The 20,779-nt window shown below is 48.2% G+C and overlaps 1 protein-coding gene across 1 annotated transcript; it reads left to right on the top strand.

Annotated features, from left to right (window-relative positions):
- Positions 1-854: 854 nt before the first annotated feature.
- Positions 855-20,112, top strand: MTMR9 (myotubularin related protein 9). The gene is made up of 10 exons (XM_021540531.3): positions 855-1,206; positions 2,655-2,763; positions 3,069-3,194; positions 8,009-8,182; positions 9,780-9,997; positions 10,905-11,066; positions 12,810-12,951; positions 14,093-14,313; positions 15,742-15,893; positions 16,337-20,112. The coding sequence occupies exons 1-10, from the start codon at positions 1,022-1,024 to the stop codon at positions 16,501-16,503; spliced, it is 1,656 nt and encodes a 551-aa protein (XP_021396206.1). The 5' UTR covers positions 855-1,021; the 3' UTR covers positions 16,504-20,112.
- Positions 20,113-20,779: the final 667 nt, after the last annotated feature.

Raw genomic sequence — 20,779 nt, 5'->3', positions numbered from 1 at the left:
CCTGCCCGATCCTGCTCCATTCCCAATCCCTGCCCGCTCCTGCTCCATTCCCAATCCCTGTTTGATCCCGCTCCATTCCCAATCCCTGCCCGATCCCGCTCCATTCCCAATCCCTGCCCGATCCCACTCCATTCCCAATCCTGCTCCATTCCCAATCCCTGCCTGTTCCCACTCCATTCCCAATCCCTGCCCGCTCCCGCTCCATTCCCAATCCCTGCCCAATCCTGCTCCATTCCCAATCCCTGTTTGATCCCGCTCCATTCCCAATCCCTGCCCACTCCCGTTCCCACTCCATTCCCAATTCCTGCCCACTCCCGTTCCCGCTCCATTCCCAATCCCTGCCCGCTCCCGTTCCCGCTCCCGTTCCCGCTCCACTCCCGCTCCCGTTCCCATTCCCGCTCCATTCCCGCTCCGTTCCCAATCCCGTTCCCGTTCCCATTCCCTCTCTGTTCCCATTCCCGCTCCATTCCCGCCGCTCCCAAGCCCCGCCCCTCTCCCCGCCCCTCACCCTCAATTCCCGCGGAACGCTTTTGGCGGGGCCGTGCGGCGCGCCGGACCCTTTACGCGCCACGCCGCCGCCGTGAGAATCCCGCGCGCGGATTGGCCCAGGCGCGCGTCACGTGACCCGCGCGGCTCCCGGGAGGCGCTGCCGGCCCGTCCCGCTCCGCCGGCCGCTCCCGGGAATCCCGGGAATTCCGGAAATCCCGGGAATCCCGCGGCTCCCGCGGCGCCCCGACCCTCCCCGAGTCCGCACCGAGGGTCTGCCCGCGCCGCCCCGCGCTCCCCTCCGCAGCGCCTCCCGCCGCGCCCGGCCCGGCCCTGAGGGAGCGCGGGCGGCCCGGCTGGTCCCGCAGCGCTCCCGGAGCCCCGGAGCCGCGGGTGATGCCCTTGCCTGCCCGGCCGGCAGCGCGCACACCCTGCCCGGCCTGCCCGGCCCGGCCCTGCCGCTGCTCCCGAGCCTCCCCCCCGTTCTCCCGGTGAATTTTCCCGGTGAGTTTCCCCCCGCGCCTTCCCCTCCAGCATGGAGTTCGCCGAGCTGATCAAGACGCCCCGAGCGGATAACGTGGTGCTGCACCGCCCCTTCCACCTGGCCGTGGAGGGGACGCTGTGCCTGACCGGCCACCACCTGATCTTCTCGTCGCGGCGGAAGGACAACACCGAGGAGCTGTGGCTGCTGCACTCCAACATCGACTCCATCGAGAAAAGGTGCTGCTTCCCTTCTCCCTGCCTGCCCTCCCCGAATGGGGAGCGCTTGGAAAGGCCGGCTGGCACCTCAGCTGTCCCAAATCCCGGTGTGGAGAGCGGGAAGGATGCTCTGGGCACAGACATTGCCTTAAGCTGTGCCGGGAGAGGTTCAGGTTGGGCATCAGGAGGAATTTCTACACGAAAAAGGGAGGTGAAACCCTTGGAATACCCGGGGAGGTTTGGAGTCCCCATCCCCGGAGGTGTCTGAGGAATGCCTGGAGGTGGCACTCGGTGCCTTGGGCTGGTGACAAGGTGGGGTCAGTCACAGCTTGGTCCTCTCCCAGCCTCAGTGATTCTCTCAGGTCTGTTTGGACATTCATGTTTGATGTTGCATCTCAAAGGTTGTATTTTTTTTTGGTCCTGTAGAGAGCCAGAATGTTTGTGTTTGACCCTTTTTGCTCAGTGGATTCACCCACCCTTGAAGCACTTTATAAACGATGCAGCTTCCCCACTGTGCCCAGAGAGGGACGCCAGAGCTCTGCTGAAGGGGTTTGCCTTGTGTCACCCTCCAAAACTGGTGGCAGAATTGGGCTCTGGACTTTCCCAGCCCCAGATCTTCTCCCACTGCTCAGCAGCATCATCCCTTCCTTTTCCAGCTGCTCATGGAATCAATAATCCTTTGGCAATGTGCTTTTTGTGCTGCGGCTGAGCTGCAGCTGCACAGCTCCATATTTTCTCTTGCCCATCCCCTTTTACTTACAGAGAATTCAGAGATTTCTCCCCTTCATTTCTGCTTTACATGCACCACTGCCCCTCATGGAGTGTCTGCCCCATCTCACCTGGTCATTGTCTTCTGCTCCCTCACCTTGGCCCTTTTTCCAGCTTGATGATAATGCTTAATTTTTACATTAATTACAAAATCCTTCCCCTGCTTGTAAAGGCTTTTAAGGAAGCCTGCCAGAACAGAGTTCCTTTCTGCCAGCAGGACTGGAGAAATCAGGCAGCAGTGATTACAAAAAGCACAGAGCCTGGGATGGGGGAGTTGCTGGGTGCTGATGAAGTTTGTTGCTGATTTCCCTGTGCGTTTCTGAGGGAGGAAAGGAGCAGAGGGGTGGAAACCTCAGGGAATTTCAGTCTTCAGCCTGGCCTTGGGCACTTCCAGGGATCCAAGGGTAGCCACAGCTTCTCTGGTCACCCTGTGCCAGGGCCTCCTCACCCTCCCAGCAGTGTGATATTTGTCATGTAATACCTCCACTCCCTGCCACAGCAAAAGGATGGAATAAATGAAAATAAAACCAAACTTGCAAATAGCAATTATCCAGCTGAGTTTGTTTCTTTATTTTCTTGGAAGGTGCCCCTGCAGACAAATTCCCACTCGTGGAGATTTTCCTTGTGGGAAGAGCTGTGCCACTTCTCCTGCCTTTGAGGATCCTGTTTTTATGGGACTCTTGTTTCATGTCTTGCTGTAGGTTCGTGGGCTCCCTGGGCACCATTGTCATAAGATGCAAAGACCTGAGGATTATCCAGCTGGACATCCCAGGGATGGAGGAGTGTCTGAACATTGCCAGCTCCATCGAGGTGAGCAGCTGCCATCAGCCAGAGAACCTGCAGGTCTTGAGCTCACCTCAGCCTTAGGAGCTTTTTTGGTTTTCTTTCCAGTTAGGTTTTTGTGTTTTGAAAGGCAAAGTAGAATCTGGAATATTTCACATGGGGTTGTGGGGTATTTCCCAGAGGTTTTGGACTCCCCATCATTGGAATTGTTCAAAGCCAGGCTGGATGGGGCTTGGAGCAGCCTGGGGTAGTGGAAGGTGGTGGAATGGGATGAGCTTTCAGGCTCCTTCCAACCTCCACCTCTGATTCCATGATTTCTTTTGTCCACACAGGCACTTTCCACCCTGGATTCAGTCACCCTCATGTATCCCTTCTTCTACCGGCCCATGTTCGAGGTGCTGGAGGATGGATGGTCCTCCTTTCTGCTGGAGCAGGAGTTTGAGCTCCTCAGCTCAGTGGTGAGTGGGATTTCAGGGATTTCCCAGGCTCTTGGGTGTTCTGTGAACTGTTTCACCAGCAGTGGCTGGACTGGAAATCTCTGATGGTTAAAAATCCATTTGGTGCCTGGGTGAGAAGTGAGTGTTGTTGAAATATTCTCTCTGTGACATCAGACATTTGTTTGCTCCTTCACCTTGGGGCCTTTTTCAGGAAATCACAAAGGTAGGAAATGTTTTTGGCCTTTGGGGATGGTTCTCTAATTGGAAGAACAAATTGAAATCCTTTGTCCTGGCTTTGTTGTTCTTAGTTTTGATCTGGAGTAGAATGAGATGAATCTTTGTCAAACCCTTCATTGAAATTACACTGGTTTAAAAAAAACTGTTCTTCAAGAGGATGACAATGAAGATGCCCAGTTTGAAACACTTTTCCTTTAATTGATGCTGGGGAAATATTCAGAAGGTTCAAAAAGCAGGAAACTTCCAATTCTCTTTTTCCAGGTGCTGCTGAGCACATTGATTTTGTTTTGGGTAGGAATTGTTCTTGTGGCATTGCCTGTTGTTTCTCTTACTCAAATTTCCTTTTAGGATGCTGAGTTTGGTAGAGTGGAAACTATCTTGGGTGCAGGGACCTGTTTTAATAATTCCTTGGATTTGCATCTCTGTGTTCCAGGCCTTTGTTTCACATCCAGTCTGTGCTCTTGCTCCAGCAGCTCAGGTTTCTGAGCCCACATCCATTAGTGCAGCATCCAAGAACATCGATTTTATTTTTTAATTTTTTTTCTCTCTGCAGCCCAGCTTGTCTGCAGCCTGTATCACTTCCTGTATATGAGTAACAACTGAATAATGTGATCAGCTTGAGCAAATTCAGTTGATGAAATCACCAGAAAATTAAAGAACATTAAAGGGGTTCAGAGGCCTTGCTATTTTTGTCTCATAATTAAAGCACTCTCCTGTGTCTTATCTTCCTCTGCCATCCAAAGACAGACCAACTGTTATCATATCCAGCACATGGGTTCATTGATGTGCTTTTTTTCCTTATTTTTTCAAGGATTTAAATCCTCATTTTTCAATCTCTTGGCTTTCTGAACATATTCTCTGTGTAAGAATTACATTTAAAAACCTCATTACTTTTTGGCACCACGTTTCCAGGGCAATCATTCATTCCTTTTAAAATCTCCATGTTTGACAGCTGTTGATTAATTCTTGGCTTTTAACCCAAAACTTCACATTTTGAACAAAATGGTGTCAAAAGCCACCTTCCAATGATTTACATCTCCTGAACAACAGACAAATGTCTCTCTGACCAGATAATTCTTGTTCTGTAATGACACTGCTGTATGTGACAGGCTGGAGCTGTCCTTAAGTGGCTGATTTAAATCTTTCTCCCAGAAGTCAAATGAGTAGAATTCCAAAGGTTCCTGCCTCTGCTAAATGCAATCTTCCCCAGCAGGATAACAAGTCAAAAACTATTTCACCCACCCTACAGCTCTAGCAATTGATTAATTCCACATTTATCTGCTACAGGAGAGTTGTTTTCAACACTCTCTAATGGCAAAGCACAGTGTAAAAGTTGATACTTTGTTAAAAAGTTAGGTAATACATTAAATAGTGAGATAATATAATATATAATTTGTATTCTTCACTGCACAGTGAGGGGTGAATGGAATTCAGAGTATGTGCAGGGGTTCATATTTTCTCTGAGCAGTCAGAGGAGAGCCAAGAGGTTTCTCTTCTGCCAAATTCCAGAATTGCAGGATGCTGCAAACTAACTCTGGAAATTCAGTTTCCTAAAATGAAGTGAAGAGGCCTGAGAAGTTTGTACACTGCCAGTATAATTAACATAAAGTTATTTTATTGCCAGAAAATCCCTTGCTTCATTTTCCTTTTCTTTTCTCCTTTTCTTACTTTTTCCTCTTTTCTTTCCCTCCTTTGTTCTTTTTTAGTACCCCCTTCCCTCTTTTTTCTTTCCTCCCTTTTCTCTATTTTTTTCTTTCCCCAATTTTTCTCTTTCTTTCCCTTTTTCTCTCTTTTCTTTCCTTTTCACTTCCCCTTTTTCTCTATTTCTTTCCTTTTCTAGCAGGAAAGATCTCAGGGTTCTGAACAACTCAGTTGTGCTTCATCATCAGGTCAGAGCTCCTTTTAGAAATCAGAATTTTCTGGGTTTGGGCTCAGGTTAAATGGTGATGGTGAATCATATTTTACTCTTTTCAGACAAGCATCAATCTTTACGTCTGTTCTTCTCCTTGTCCATGCACAATCTGATCCCAGTGGGGTTTGTTCCTTGGGAATGGCCTCTGGCTGTGCTGCTTGGCAGGATCTCCCAAGATCCAAGCTGGGTTCTGAACTTTTTCTTAAGGCCTTTTGGTAGAGCTTGACTTGTTTCCCAATGTTTTGTGGAAAACGACCTCTCCTGGCAATTTTAAGTTTTCAAATGAATGGTAGCTTGGACATTTGGAAATAAATGTCTCTATAAACAAGTATTAGGACAAGAAAAGTAGAAATCCAAGAGTTGATCCCACACTGGGTTTAAAAATCACTGCTTTCTTTTTTTTCTCTGGAATTCTCTCTCCTTTCTGCTCAGCCCTCATCCCTTTGCTGCTTTTATCCTTAACTTTTCTTGATTCCTAAAAGCTCAGATGTCTTGCTGGGAGAATTAAGAGTTCTCTTTGCACTCTCTGAGTTTCACACAGCACAATTATCTGTTTGAAAGTAGGTCTCCCTTCATCCCTTCCCCACAGTCCTGCTTCCTCTGCTGCTGCCTCGCTCTTCCAGTTACTGATGGCCCTTTTTGCTTCCAAATTCCAGCCAGGCCAAAGCTAAAGGAGTTGATTTGGTCGGTCTGGAGCTGGCAGTGCAGAGGTTAATGGGATCTCTGCAGCAGGAGCTGTTGGAGGGAAGACAAATGGTGCCAAGTGCTGCCAGGCTCCTCCTCCTTGTTGTGGAAATTACACCGGGATGACATAACAGGATTTCTGTCTCTGCTGGAAATGGGAGGAGAGCAGGGTTAAATTACCAGAGTGGGGGATAAATCAGGTGCTGCTCCTCCATTCCTTTCCATTCTGGTGGTGCCAGGGACAGCCAGTCTCCCACACGTTCCCCAGAGTTCTGTTTTTGCCTTCACCACATCCCGTGTCGTGGTGAGGCTTTTATCAGTTTGGTATTCCAGATCCATACATATTTTTTCATGGTAATCAAACTGCATACCCAATAGACACCCCAAAAACCCTGTTAAAAATCCCATTGCTGGTGCATTAAAAGCTGGAGCTGTGACCACCTACATCCTTTTGTGTCCCAGAAGTTTTCATCTCTGCTCATAACATGATGGCCGGAGGCAATTTGACTTTGCATCTGGGAGAAGCTCTGCTTTTTACAAAATGGAGCTGTTCAAAGGAGCTGTTTTGAGGCTAATGAATAATGAAATAAGGTTATAGCAGGGATAGTGCAAAACTGTCCAGCTGGGCTGCTGCAAACAGGCAGCAATTACTGCTCTAATGCTGATATTTATTTTTTCTCAGCATCTTTTTTAGGGTGCCACCAAAAAAGACAATTTTCCTGTCTCCTAAGTCACACATCCCATGCCTTGGAGGTGCTTCTGCTGACATAGTGTTGTGAGTCAGATCAGCTTGTTTGCTGATGGAAAGGCTTCATTGCCAGAAGACATTCCTGAGTTGATCCAAATTTTCCACTGGACCAGTGAGCCAGTCAGGTGGATTTTTATAAGCAGATAGCAATCAGGAGGTGTGTGACAAGGGGTAGTAAGGATCTGGAAGAAAGGAATTCTGATTAGAGATGTCCAATTAATTCATGTTAAGTCAGTAGATCTGAATTGATGTGGATTTTGTGTGTTTTGTCACAGCTTAATTTAGCTGTTGTGCTTTTTTCTCACTTTGTCCTGCTGCCTTATCCCTCTGCTTTTTTGTCTGCCTCAAACATTCCTTGAACTCAGATGAGCAGAGGTTTGATGGACCTCTGAGGTCTCTCCCTGCTGCAGAAGCTCCTCATTGACCTTTTTCCCTGGAGCTGAGACCTGTGGGTGACCCTGGGTGACCCTGGGTATCAGGTAGCTGGAATTCTCATGCCAAGTGCCTGTGAGGTGCCACATTCAGCACTTCTTTCCCAGGACTTTGGCTGGAGCAGTTACATCACAGAGCTCCTGATGAGCCCTCAGTGCTTGGCTGCTGGGCCTCTTCCAGAAGGTGCTTTAAGAGGAAAAACTGTAGCTGAGCCCATGGGAAAGAACCGAGCTGGAGTTATTTAAGTTGAAGAATTAACTTCAAAGCAGCTTCAACATCTGGAGTGGGTGGAAATTCTTGGCTGCCTTTGTCTTGTGAGCTCTTCTTTCAGCACAGATGGAGGGTTGGGCCCATATTCCCTGTTCTAAATGAACTTTTTTCCCCTCTTGTGGGAATACATTTCTCTGTGGGATCTCACCTTGTTGTCTGCTGTGCCTGTGAAACAATTTAAAGCCACAATCACCCATTTCTGCATATGTGGGCTTATTTTGTGCTGTTTGAGGATGTGGAAAAACCAAAGGGAGAATTGTTGGTCAAGACCTAGAGGCATCTGCTCATTCTTCCATTGCTTCCGAGCTTTATGTGCACTCTGGGGAATGAGCTTCTGGGAGCTGCTGCAAGGAGGTGATCACAGGGAGCACCAAGGGATGTGCTGGAAAAATTAATGGATCAACGGCCCTGTAAATGGTTACTTAAAGGACATTTTGTGGTGCAAATGGAACAGATCACAAATAGGATTCTGTATGTGTGTGGAAGTCTTCCCTGTTACCTCTCCCATATAATGTCTTTCCTGACCCAAAGCTGTGTTCTGGTGTTTTCCAGACCAATGAATGGCGTCTGAGCTGTGTGAACAAGGAATTCTCTGTGTGTCCCTCCTACCCTCCACTTGTCATCGTCCCCAAATCCGTCGATGACGAAGCGCTCCGCAAAGTCGCCCTGTTCCGTCAAGGCGGCCGCTTCCCAGTGCTGAGCTACTACCACAAGAAAAATGGGATGGTGAGCTAGGTTTGAGGGGTGCTTGTGCATGAAGGAAGTGTGGGAATCTGTTGGTTTCATGCTCTGGAATTAACAGAGCTCCTGTTTTATTTTCTGGCTTCCTCAGGGAAGATGGTTCTGGGTGATGGAATGAGTGATCTCCGTCCTGGAAATAGCCATTAATCTGCTTGGCTGGGAGTGTGAAGGGCAGGAGCTCACTTGCAGCAGTAAGAACAAGATGAGCCTTGTAAAGCCACTGCTGGCACCCTGGCTGGCTGTGTCTGCCAAGAGTTTTCATGGAAAGGATGGCAGGAGCCACATTGTCCTGTCTGTGAGCAGTGGGCTCTCGTCACAGCTGTGGTGACAGCAGAGCCAACACTGCTTCTGCTGTGCGACTGTGCAAGGAGGATCAGAACAATCTGTTCTCTGAGCCTGGCAGGGTAACTCGTTCAGGAGTAGCAAAGTCTTGGTCTTGCACAGGCTTTAACAAGCCAGAATCCAGTGGAGTGACTGATACATTGTAATTAAGAAATGCACCGTATGAAAATGTTGGGTAATTGTGTTTCTTGCTGATGTAACCAGTTCTGAGGGTGCTGGGATGTTTTAAACTTGATGCAGTCTCCTCAAATTCTCTAATGCCTTCTTGCCTCCTGTGGCCAGAATTTGTAAGCCTTCAGTTTGAAGCTGTCTGGTCAGACTCAGAAGTACCTTGGGATTTCCTTTGCTTTGAAAGCAGCCAACCACCTACTCCAGATCAGTCGTGCTTTTTGCTTTTTCTCAGCTCAACCAAAAACCATCGAAGGAACGTTTTTGGTCAGTTGTCTCTCCAAGTTGTGCATGTTTCATGTGAGAAATACAACAGTATTTGGCTCAGAGTGTTGCAGTTGTGGCAGTAATGCTGCCACTCTCACTGCACTCCTGGCTCTGAGTTCTCAGCTGTACCTGGGGTTGCTGACTGGCTGCCCTCACATTTTCATTATGATTTGAGCTGCTGGGGTGCTTCTGAATTGAAAGGCATTTGCTAAAGAGAAATCTCAGCTCAGCCCAAATCTGTGGACTTGAGGTTTATCAGTCCATCCATGGGGTAAAAATGTCACCTTTAACACATGAGCGATTTGAGTGCTTTAAGAACAGAGTTGGGATTAGACCTTGAAAATGACAATCCTGAAAAAGTTGCTTTCATAGAATCATAGGATGGTTTTGGTTGGAAGGATCCTTAGGGGCCATCTAGTTCCAAACCCCTGCCATGGACAGGGATGCCTCTCACCAGGGCCCCATCCAACCCTTGAACACTTCCAGGGATTTATAACTCTGCCAGGGTTTGTAAAGGAGCCATCAGCAGGAACACAGCTCAGTAGTTCACAAAGATGGTACTTGAGGCATTACTGAAGGGATACAGCCTCTGAGATGATGCCTGGCATTTAAAACTTGCCCAGCCAAATGAGTGCCGGATTCAAGAATTTCCAATTCAGTTTTAAATACATTCAATCCTTGAGAGGGACCGAACTTGAAACAACAGAAGGATTCAGAGCAAGGCTTTGAGCTCAAGTGCTTGGTGCCTTTCAGTCAGAATTCTCTCCACTTCCAGTGCCTCATGTGTGGTTTTGTGCCTCCCCAGGCCATGATGAGGAGCAGCCAGCCCCTGACAGGCACCAACGGGCGGCGCTGCAAGGAGGACGAGAAGCTGGTCAACGCCACGCTGCGCTCCGGCCGCCGCGGCTTCGTCATCGACACCCGGCCTCTGACTGTTGCCCAGCAGGCCAGGGCCAAGGGAGGGGGCTTTGAACAAGAAGTCCACTACCCCCAGTGGAGGAGGATTCACAAATGCATCGAGAGGTGGGTGAAATCAGCCTCTCCCCTGAGCTTGGCTCCATGAGGTTGTCAGAGCAGTGATACCTCCACAAAGTATTTGCTCCTGTAGGAAGAGTTGTGTGTCCTGGTTCCTGGCAACAGGGTCATGTTCCTTCTGTGGCAAAACCAGGATGTGTGGATGATAAGGGGATTTTTGGTTTGGTTCGTTTTTCTGAGCAATCTGCTGCAGGTTTCAACCATCAGGCATTTCCCTGTGCAGTTTCTTTTCCTGACCATCTTCAGCCACACTCCAGCCTTCCTGTGTTCTCCTTTGCACAGGAAGGAGCAAGTAGCTTGCCAGAAAACTTCTGCAGGGAAGGGTTTGTTCTGTAGCTTCATACTCTTTTTATCCAGAGGATTTTTCCAGAAAAGCTGTGGCTGCCCCATCCCTGGACGTGTCTAAGGCCAGGCTGGACAGGAATTGGAGCAACCTGGGGTAGTGGAAGGTGTCCCTGCCCATGGTGGGGGTTGGAATGAGATGAGCTTTAAGTTTCCTTCCAACCCAAACCATTCCATGATTCTGTGATCCAGTGCTTTTCTCTGGACTAATGTTGTTCAGTCATTTGGAGACAAGTTGCTAAATAAACAGACTTTTAGTCTGGTGTTCAACTTCTCTTAAAGCCTTGATTTGGAGGAAGTCTTCTACACAGACATGCAGTAATGTTACTGGAGCTGTAGGCCAGCTCTTGAGCAGTTAAATAAGGAATTTCCTGGCAAACACTTGAAGTGTTTGGTTTTGCTTCTAAAGATTGTATGTGAACTTACATTTGTTGCTGAGTACAGCATCAGAGAGAGAGGAATGAATAAGCACAATATACAAACACTGAATGATCCATGTCCTCATTCCTATATTGCTGCTTGTGCTTTCAACAATGTTTTCCTTTTCCCAAAGGTTTAATATCCTGCAGGAGAGCTTCATCAAGCTGGTGGAGGCTTGCAATGACCAGTCACACAACATGGACCGCTGGCTCAGTAAACTGGAAGCTTCCAACTGGCTCACTCACATCAAGGAGCTGCTGACTGCAGCTTGTCTGGCTGCTCAGTGCATTGACAGGTAAATCTCCTGCAGAAAGTCTTGGGCTGCTCATTCACTGGTTACAGATTGCTCATTAAATACCTCTGGCAGTATCAATAACTGCCCACCGTGGTCTGGCTCACTTGTACCCATGAAGGATTCTGTTTCCTCGTGGTGGAGGAATGTTCCTCCAATAAATCAGGAGGAGGGAGGAAATCTGGGCTAAGAAAAGGGTTTGGATCATGTGTTTAAGGTATATTCCTGTGTCTGTTGCAGCCAAGCTAATTTAGAGAGTTTTATTGAAGGATTGGGTTAAAATAGGATCATGGAAAAATGGGTCCCAATGGAAAAGGGGACACAAGGATGTCTTTTTCTTACTTTAGGAAATCTTATTTTCTTTTCAGCTGCAAATTTCCAATATCACACCTCATTTCCAGAGGTTAAAACATTGTCATCTCCTTGTTTTCCCTATGAATTGGTCCAGTGCTTTTCCCCTCTTATATTTTTATCCCCACAGCCCTGTCCAGGCAGTCCTGCTCATCCCTTCTAAGTGCTTGTGACCTCTTTTAACCTGACATTCCTTTCACAAGTGCTGCTGACTCAGCTGACTGATGCTCACACCTCCAGCTGCAGAGCCAGTGCTTGCTGTCAGCTGCCAGGGTTTGTAAGGCCAGATTCAGGAATCTAAAAAGGCTTTATCTCTGGCTCTTGGTGGGAAAAGCCCATCCCAAAATTTAGGGAAAACCTGGCTTTTCGTAGGAGCTGGGGGTTGTGTTCTGCAGGCACACAAGCAGCTGAAATGCAGGCTCAGTGGTGAAACAGCACTGCTGCATTAAAATGGGAGGTCTGTGCTTTTTAAAAGCTCTGACATTGCTGGTTTCATTACTGGCTGTGCCAGGAAAGGATTGCTCTGGATCAATAGTTTTATTTGAAATTCTTTCCTGCAAGCATGTAATGGGAAAGATCAGTGATGAAACCCTTCTGGCTTATTGGGACAGTAGCTGATTTCATAATTTTTAACCTCAGCTTTGCTTTTTGTGTTTACCATGTGGAGCCATGGCAGGTCAGTCCCAGGTGCCTGACCTGCCTCATTCAGAGCCTGGAGGTCAGAGCTGGGCTGACAAGGAGAGTTCTGTTGTATTTTCCATGCAGAGGGAATGGCTGGGACAGATCTTCCAACATCTTAAAGGCCTGAAAGATAAAAGGGGGAAATAGTGTTAGAAAATTAGTGTAGAGAAAGGTGAAGATTAGGTAGGGAAGGAAGGTTTAGATAAAATATTAGGGAGAAACTCTGTATTATAGTAGTGTGGAGGCCCTGGCACAAGCAGTCCAGAGCAGTTGTGGCTGCCCCTGCATCCCTGGAAGTGTCCAAGGCCAGATTGGATGGGGCTTGGAGCAATGTGGGATAGTGGAAGGTGTCCCTGCCCATGGCAGGGGTGAAATGGGATGAATTGCACCTCCAAGCTGTAACTCAAAGGGATACTAATCCCAAAGAGTGAGAAGCACAAGGGAGATCTCACTGTGCACCTTCTGTCTGTGTGGGAAAGGATCTGGAGTTCCAGACTGCTCAGCAAGACACGGAGCCTTTAGTGATGCAGAGCTCAGGTCACTGTGGATGAGTATCCAGGTGAGATCGATGTGGGATCCATGTGGGATGGGATTGCAGTGGTGCTGAAGAGCCAGCAAAACCTCAGCACTGGTGTCCATGGGATGTAATGGCATCCACTGGGATGGGTTCTGCTCATTCATACTCTTATCCCTTCCCACCTTTTCCTTTCCCAGGGAAGGTGCTTCAGTGTTAGTGCATGGAAGTGAAGGAACTGATTCCACACTCCAGGTCACTTCCCTGGCACAGATCATCCTGGATCCAAGGTGCAGGACTATTCGTGGCTTTGAGGCTCTTGTAGTGAGGGAGTGGCTGCAGGTAAGAAATACCCCTGGACAGAACAACAAACAGTTCCAGAGACACTGGGGTTGGGAAATAGCCTGGGAGGCAGCCAACAGGCTGGGCCTTGTTGCAGCCCTGCTGAGTGTGAGTGTCCTTTGTCCTAAAGAGCAGCATCATTACCTGAGTCATTTGTCCCTCTGGCCTCTGCCTCTCATGGCAGGTTTTTGATTTTGGGGAACTGCCTGTTCTTTGTGCTCAGGGTGAACATCTCTTATCAAGAATGGTTTGGGTTGGAAGGGACCTTAAAGTTCCTCTCATTCCAACCTCCTGCCATGGACAGGGACACCTTCCACTGGACCAGTGGCACCTCTTCCATCTCATTAGAGAAAACTGTTCAGACCAAGCCACAAAACCTGAGTTGTGCTCTTTGTACCTTGGCAGTCTGGTCCTCCATGGCACCCACCCCTGCTTGTTCCTGCTCACATTCTCTGATCAAACACAGCCTAAGAAAGGCAGGGAAATCTGTCATAGAATCACAGAACCATTTAGGTTGTAAAATACCTTTAAGATTGTCAAATCCAAACATCCCCCAGCACTGCCAGGGCCACCAGTCATCCATGTCCCCGAGTGCCACATCCACATGGCTTTTTAATCCCTCCAGGGATGGAGACTCCAGGATTGCCCTGGGCAGCTGTGCCAGGGCTGAACAACCCTTTCCATTAAGAAATTTTCCCTAATGTGCAATGTAAATCTCCCCTGGTACAGCCTGAGGTCATTTCCTCTCATCCCTGTTCCCTGGGAGCAGAGCCCGACCCCCCTGGCTGTTCCCTCCTGTCAGGAGTTGTGCAGAGCCAGAAGGTTCCTCCTGAGCCTCCTTTTCTCCAGGCTGAGCCCCTTTCCCAGCTCTCTAAGTCACTCTTGGTGCTCTGGCCCCTTCCCCAGCTCCATTCTCTTCCCTGGACACACTCCAGCCCCTCAGTGTCCTTTTTTTGTGAGGAGGAGCCCAAAACTGAATCCCAGAATTGAGGTGCCCCAGCAGCAGAGGGATGATAGTTTCTAACAGCTTGGTCCTGGCTGCCTGAGCAATTGCATGGACAGAACTCACTCTGAAGTGTTTTTTCCACATGTCCTCGCATCCCATTCCTTGGTGTGTGATGCTGTCCCTGATGCCCTCCAGGCTGGCCACCCTTTCCAGCAGCGCTGTGCCCAGTCAGCCTATTCCAACAGCAAACAGAAGTGGGAGGCCCCGGTGTTCCTGCTCTTTCTGGAATGTGTGTGGCAAATCCATCGGCAGTTCCCCTGCTCCTTCGAGTTCAACGAGCACTTCCTCATCCTGCTCTTCGAACACGCCTACGCTTCCCAGTTCGGGACTTTCCTGGGAAACAACGAAAGCGAAAGGTTGGTAAGGATGCTTGTCTTGAATCCTTTAACCGTCAGGCTGAGTTTGACGTAAAGAAAGTCCCAGAATCATGGAACGGTTTGGGTTGGAAGAAACATTAAAGAAGATCTCGTTCCAGCCCCCTGCTGTGGGCAGGGACAGCTGCCACTATCCCAGGTTGTTCCAAACACCATCCAACCTGGCCAAAAATCTCCACCCATCACCAGTTTAGTTTCTCACACAGAAGCTCTTCCATGAAAGAATAACCAGCTGGAGTTTGGTGTGAGTCACAGCTGTGGGAAGCAGACTTGTCCACGCAGGCCTGGAGCAGGAGGCTGAGGCAGGCCAAGGCCACAGCTGACAATTGTGTCCCTCACCTGTGAGGGAGGAATGTGACTCTAGCCTGGTGGTCCTGAGACACCCCTGGGAATAGAAACAGGGTGAAGGACTGGAGCTGCCCACAGCTGCCAGGGAGGTTTGGAATCCTGTTTGGAGCTTGGCAGTTCTGCCCTCAGACTCCAGGCTCCAGTAAGGCCATGGCTGAGGGTCTTTGCTGCACTGAAGGCCACTGGACAGGAAGGGAAAACAGAAGTGATTCTCCAGAGAAGGAAGGCAATTTAAACCTTCCTGTAAACCTCTCTGTCCTTAAAGTAATCTGGGCTTAGAAGACACTCTGCTGCCTTCTGCAGGACTGCTGAACCAGTCATCTGCAAAACCAAGTTAGACTTGAAACCAATGAACTGAGATTTGGAGGAGTATTGAATGTTATGTGTAATAACCTGCCTGTCACATCTGAGCACGTCAGCCTGGGAGCACAGGCAGGGGTTGAAGTCTGATGTTAAGCTTGTGGTGTCTGAAGCATCCACAGGAGTGGTGAATCTCCTGCCTGGCTGGCAGTCCAATTTGCCAGTGCAGGCAGAATGAGATTTGCTGGAAGCTGAGGCATAGGGATCCCTGTAACTGCTGGAGGTGGGATTGCCCAGGAGAACAGCACTGCTTGCTCTGGGTTCCTTCCTGCCACCAGAGGGACCTGTCAGACATGCCCGTTCCAGCAGTGAAACTACTTTTATGTGCTCAGGAATTCCATTTCCATCCTTCCCCGATGCAGGCCTGCCCCACCTTCCAGCCCTACCTTAACAAAGGAGCCTGATCCCTTTCCAAACGTGGCACCCAAACCACAGTGGGGAGGTGACTGATTCTTCACCTGGACAACAGACAGCTGTCTTACAAGTGTTAATTCCCCATCTTTAATTCAAAACTATTTGTAATCAGCCATGCTGAGTAAGTTGCATTAGGTTTACACCCTGTGCCATGATGGTGAAGGGATTAACTAGAATTATCTGGGGGAGTAGCACATGGAAAAACGTGTGGCCTTGTCTGTGTGATTCTAACAAGAGCCTTGCAGATCCAAGTGTATAAAACTGATTTTGTTCCTGTGGGTTTCTTAGGGCTAAACTGAAGCTGCCTCAGAAGACCATGTCCCTCTGGTCCTGGGTGAACAGGCCTGAAGAGCTGAGCAGGTTCCAGAATCCTCTTTATGAGGCCAACAGCCTTGTCATCTGGCCCTCTGTGGCCCCACAGAGCCTGCAGCTCTGGGAAGGTGAGCCAGGTTTGCTTTCCCTGTTATAGGCAATATTTATTTTGTGATTTTTTTTTTGTCAGACTTCATTATTGATCATTCTGGAGAATCCATGTGCAGTGGGTTTTCTGCTGCAGAAACTTTCTCCATCCCATGGGTGCTGAAAAGTTCATGACAGTGACACAAGCAGGCTGTCATGGCAGGGTGGAGACTGAAAATGGAGTGGTCTGATGAGTGTAGGAGGAAAAAAAGGAATGAACCCCCTTCATTTTTCTTTTATTAACCTTTTTTAATAGGATGGTTAGCTTGGAGAGGAGGGGGGAAGCCATTTAGTGGGGGAGGGAAAGGAAAGAAAATGTGAACTGTGTGCACCTTACCTGAGAGCTGCTGGAATGTGAGCAACCTTCATGAATTCCCCCTTGTTTCAAGAACCCCCTGTGACCTGGGTGTCTCTGGGCTTCCAGGTGTCTTCCTGCGGTGGAACAGGACTTCCAGATTCCTGGAGGAAGCCGAAGAAGAAAGGATCCACATTATCAAGTACAACAAGGAGCTGCAGGCCAAGGTGAACGCGCTGAGGCGGCAGCTGGCGGAGATGGAGACGGATGGGGAGGTGCAGCAGGATGGGCCCTGAGCTGGGTTTGCCTCAGGCCTTTGCTTTCCCCTTTTCATCGAGGAAGAAACATGGAAAGTGCATGTTCTGCTGAGCCCTTGGGTACAGCTGACCCTCCCACTGCTGAACCCCTCACTCCATGAACCTCCCTGCTCTTCGGGGAGGTGTTTTTGTTTTGTTTACAGAAGACACAGCTGGGCACAATGTCCCCTCTTGGCAGCTGTTCTCTCTCAGAATTGGGTACAGTGTCAGCAGAAGCTGGAACTCTTTACCTCCAATTGTGTGGATGACCAGGATGGGCCAAGAGACAGGATGTCTCCAATTTATTTTGGACTTTTTCTGGTTTTGTTGAACACTCACAGGATTGAAATACAGAGTTCTATATAGATAGGTAAAGGCATTTTTTCTGGAAGCACTTTTCTCTCCAAGAATGAGTAAGGCAGCTTAGTTCTTTAATTTCCTAGGAAATCTAGAAATTGTTAAAATCAAGTTACAGTTTCTGCCAGTCTACACAATACTCTCAGTAGCCTTCACATCTCACACTTGGGTTTTTGTGTTCATCATTGGCTCAGGAGCAGGAAGTTAAATACCAAACCAGAGCGAGACATTTCAGTGCAATACAGAATTGAAGGAGGGATTCTGCTGCTAATGTTTAAGCCATGACCTTCAGGTGGAATTGTCCCTCGTGGACAGTGATCTCCTAAGGAAGAACAAACTTTTTTTTTATTCTACTTGGAAAACAAAAAGGTTTAGTAGTTGGTGGGGGTGTCCCCTTGCAGAACAGGGCTCAGAGCTGTCCTTTAAACCAGAGCCAAGCTGCCTTCTTGGAAATTCTAACCTGCCTGGCTGGGTTTGGACACCTGGCCAGGTTCACAATATTGCCAGGGTGCAAGAGCAACACTTCATTTACAACTCAACACTTCTCTTGCACTTGATGTGCTTTTCCTTCTTGTGCTCTTATGCCCATCTTGTGAAACCTCAAAAGCAGAAGCTGGTAGTTCAGGTTCTGACTTCACAGATCTGCTGCAGATGAAGGGGCCATCACACTACAAAAAATGCTAAGAGTTTAGATGATTTGTAGCTGCTAAAACTGCTTAAAGACTTTAGGGATAAGCTCTTTCCCATTTAACTTCATAATTTGTAGCTGCTCTTTCCGTTTCTGTGGCTTCAATCTGCTTTTTATAAAATCAGAGTTCTCTTGTGATTTTTTTTCCTCCTTTAAAAAGACAGGTAGGGATAGGTCTGAAATACTCCCTGAGGCATTTTTTTCAGCTTGATTTCTTGGGTAACCCCACAGGACTGGGAAAAGTTGAATTAACAGCAGCACATGTGGCTGGTATTATCCAGAAAAGAGCTTCCTGTTAGCCTGGTTCTGCTGGAATGAACAGAGCTGCAGTAGGTCAGTGGTGGGATGCCTCTGGAAACTGCTGAGCTTCCAAGTTTATCAAATGAAGCTGCCTTTATTTAAAAGCCACTTCACATAGATATGTGTGAAAATGCAAGATCTGTAGTTGTAGAAGTAGCTGGGCAGGAACCTGCAGAAATCATGTAGCCACTACATACAGTCTAAGAAAATTATGTAACTGAGGAAACTATATAAAATCATGTGATAATGGTCAAGTGCTACCTTAATGCCTTTTGTGCAGTCCTTATTTCCTTAATTATTTCCTTCTTGCCTAAGCTAAATTTAGCCCTGAAGTCTCTAGCTTAAAAAATAACATGATCCCTTTTAAAACACTGTTACTTAAGGCAGAAGAGTGATTCCCCCTGCTTGCAATGCCAATTTCTTTTTAGGTTTGGAGCTTTGTTCCCTAGATCCAGTCTGAGACAGGATGCTGCTCAGGGTGGCTGGGGATTTGTTCTGCATGACAGGGGAGGCAGAATTGGGCTGTTCCCTCCTCCAAACCTGGAGGTTCCTCTGTGTATGTTGCTCATATAAGCCCTTAAAATGATTGTACACCCGTTGAAATTATGTCTTTGGGATCTGCACCTGCCTGGGTGGTGTTTCCCGACCCCATTCAGAATGTCTCCATCTGAAATCCATTATCCCCAGCCAGATGGGAAGGATTCAGAAGGCACTATTTTCCCTGTAATAGACTATACATAAAACACTCCTAAAGGTTATGCAATTCCCTAACACAGTAATTATAGATTGAGCTAAATAATAGAGAAGCAGAGAGAGTTTTTTGGATCTAATTGCCTGGCTGCTCCAGCCTCTCCTGCAAACTGCAGGCATCCGAGGAAATTGGGAAACCAGCTGTGACAGCCAACAAAAGGCAGCACATTCCCTCTGAGCTGGCATCAATTTCAGCCTCCACTTGAGTTGAATGCACACCCAAGCACCGTGTGTGCCTTGGGAACGTGGATCCTGGGAATGTGCCTGGGAGTGAATCCTTGTGGCAGTGCTGGTGTCCTCCTCAGCAGCCCCTGCAGGTTTTTCCACAGTTTCTGGGCTCTGCAGCACCTTGTCCCTTCACAGGCTCTGTGGCCTGGGAGGGCAGCAGATGCAGTGGGGACAAGATGTGTGGTGGTGTAGGTTCTGCTGGGCCAGGACACTTGCCAGAGCTGTCCTGCCACGCTGCTGCCACGTTCCCTTTGAACTGTTCCATTCCAGTGCCTCCCAGGCTCCACATTCACAGCAGGTCGCTCCCATTCTCTGCTTTGCTGCTTGCCTCCCCTATTAAATCACGTATTTGGTGTGAGTGATGGGTTTGCTCCCTCAGAGGGGGATCCCTGCCCCGTGACACCCAGTTTGCAGATTCCCTGTGTCTTCCTGGGCTGGGGCAGTGCCCAGCTCTGGCTCCTCCCCGTGCCACTGCCTTACGCCCTCGCTGCCACCGCGCTCCTGCTCTTTTGCACTCACTCTTTGTGTAACAAACTGGACGTGGAAAGCCCCATCTCCAAATCTTAGGGCTAATCCATGAGAACACTCTGCCATTTACCAAAAAAATAAGGGAAAAGGAACTAACTTGCACAGTTTTCATAAGGGAAATACGAAATACGTACCTTCAATATTTTGATTGTATCGATTAAGTCTTGAATGTGGCGCTGGTTTTGATGTGCACTATTGTCCCTGTTGCATAGGATCGAATTTTAAATTGCACTGTACAGCATTTTTGGTGTCTCATGTATGCTTTGCTAAAGCCTTGGGCAGTGCTGTGGTTGTGTGAGGGGTGAGGTTTCTCCCAGCACTGCCTGTGTTTTGTCACAGCTGCACTGTGTGATGTGAGCTGTGTCTGTTCACTACTGCCTGTTCAAGTGATGAGTGCACTGCTGGCCCAGCATCTGGAACTGCTATTTGGACTTGGCTGCTGCATCAGTCTTGATTTTTTTCTTTTTTTCTTTTTTTTTTTTCCTGTACAATTTGAAATGCCAGGGCTGGGAGTTTGTGCTGGTGTTAGGTAATTGCTGTCTGTGTACAGAATCCCAGCTTCTGCAGCGTGGAATTTATCGCGACAACAACAAAGTAACAAATCTGAGGAAAAAGAGGATGATGGCTCAAGGTTCAGCCATTTGGGGGGAGCAAAACAGATCAAAGTGGCTGTAAACTTTGCTGTAGATATGTTGAGAGCATAGTAGATGTGTCTGTTTAAATTAAAACCCTGAAGACTAAAAAGTTATTTAATTACACTGCTGAATCTTCTTTATTACTGTGTCCTTTGCTTCCCACTGGAGGGATGTGGGTGGGTGTGACTTGGATTAAGCTTTTGCTTGAAATCTTAGCTCATTTCAGCTAGACTGTGTTTTATTTTACACCTGAACAGGCCCTGTGGTGGTAGAAGGGGGATGAAAGGAGAAGGGTGAGGCCCTGAGGCTGTGAGGGGCTTGCAGGATGCTGCTCCAATGGCTTTGGGCTGTGGACAGCAGCTCTGCATGTGATGCATAAACAGTTTGATTAGCAGTTTTATACTGCTCTTTTTATCCTGGTATTGATCTCTCCAAGGGAAGAAGGACAGGAATGTTCACAGGGAGGGGGATTTGGAGTAAAGCAAAGCCTTGCAAGAAAGTGGATGTGAATGGACAAGGGAGAGTGGTTTTAAACAAAACCAGGACAGATTTAGATGAGCTATTAAGAATAAATTCTTTCCTGTTAAGATGGTGAGGCCCTGGCACAGGTTTCCCAGAGAAGCTGTGGCTGCTCCATCCTTGGAAGTGTCCAAGGCCAGGCTGGACAGGGCTTGGAGCAACCTGGGATAGTGGAAGGTGTCCCTGCCCATGGCAGGAAGGTGGAATGGGATGATCTTCAAGATCCCTTCCCACCCAAACCATCCTGTGACTCTGAAGTCCGTCAGGGACT

Source organism: Lonchura striata, chromosome 3 (genome assembly GCF_046129695.1).
Source record: "Lonchura striata isolate bLonStr1 chromosome 3, bLonStr1.mat, whole genome shotgun sequence".
In the NCBI taxonomy this organism is placed as follows: domain Eukaryota; kingdom Metazoa; phylum Chordata; class Aves; order Passeriformes; family Estrildidae; genus Lonchura; species Lonchura striata.
The sequence above is the reverse complement of the archived record's forward strand: the minus strand, read 5'-3'. Positions and strand labels throughout refer to the sequence as shown.

What these genes read in the sequence shown, in the direction of transcription:
- MTMR9 (XM_021540531.3), top strand. Translation starts at nt 1,022, where the DNA reads ATGGAGTTCGCCGAGCTGATCAAGACGCCCCGAGCGGATAACGTGGTG. An exon ending in ATCGACTCCATCGAGAAAAG is followed by an intron (nt 1,207 to 2,654) that starts GTGCTGCTTCCC and finishes GTCTTGCTGTAG; the next exon opens with GTTCGTGGGCTCCCTGGGCA. An exon ending in TTGAGCTCCTCAGCTCAGTG is followed by an intron (nt 3,195 to 8,008) that starts GTGAGTGGGATT and finishes GGTGTTTTCCAG; the next exon opens with ACCAATGAATGGCGTCTGAG.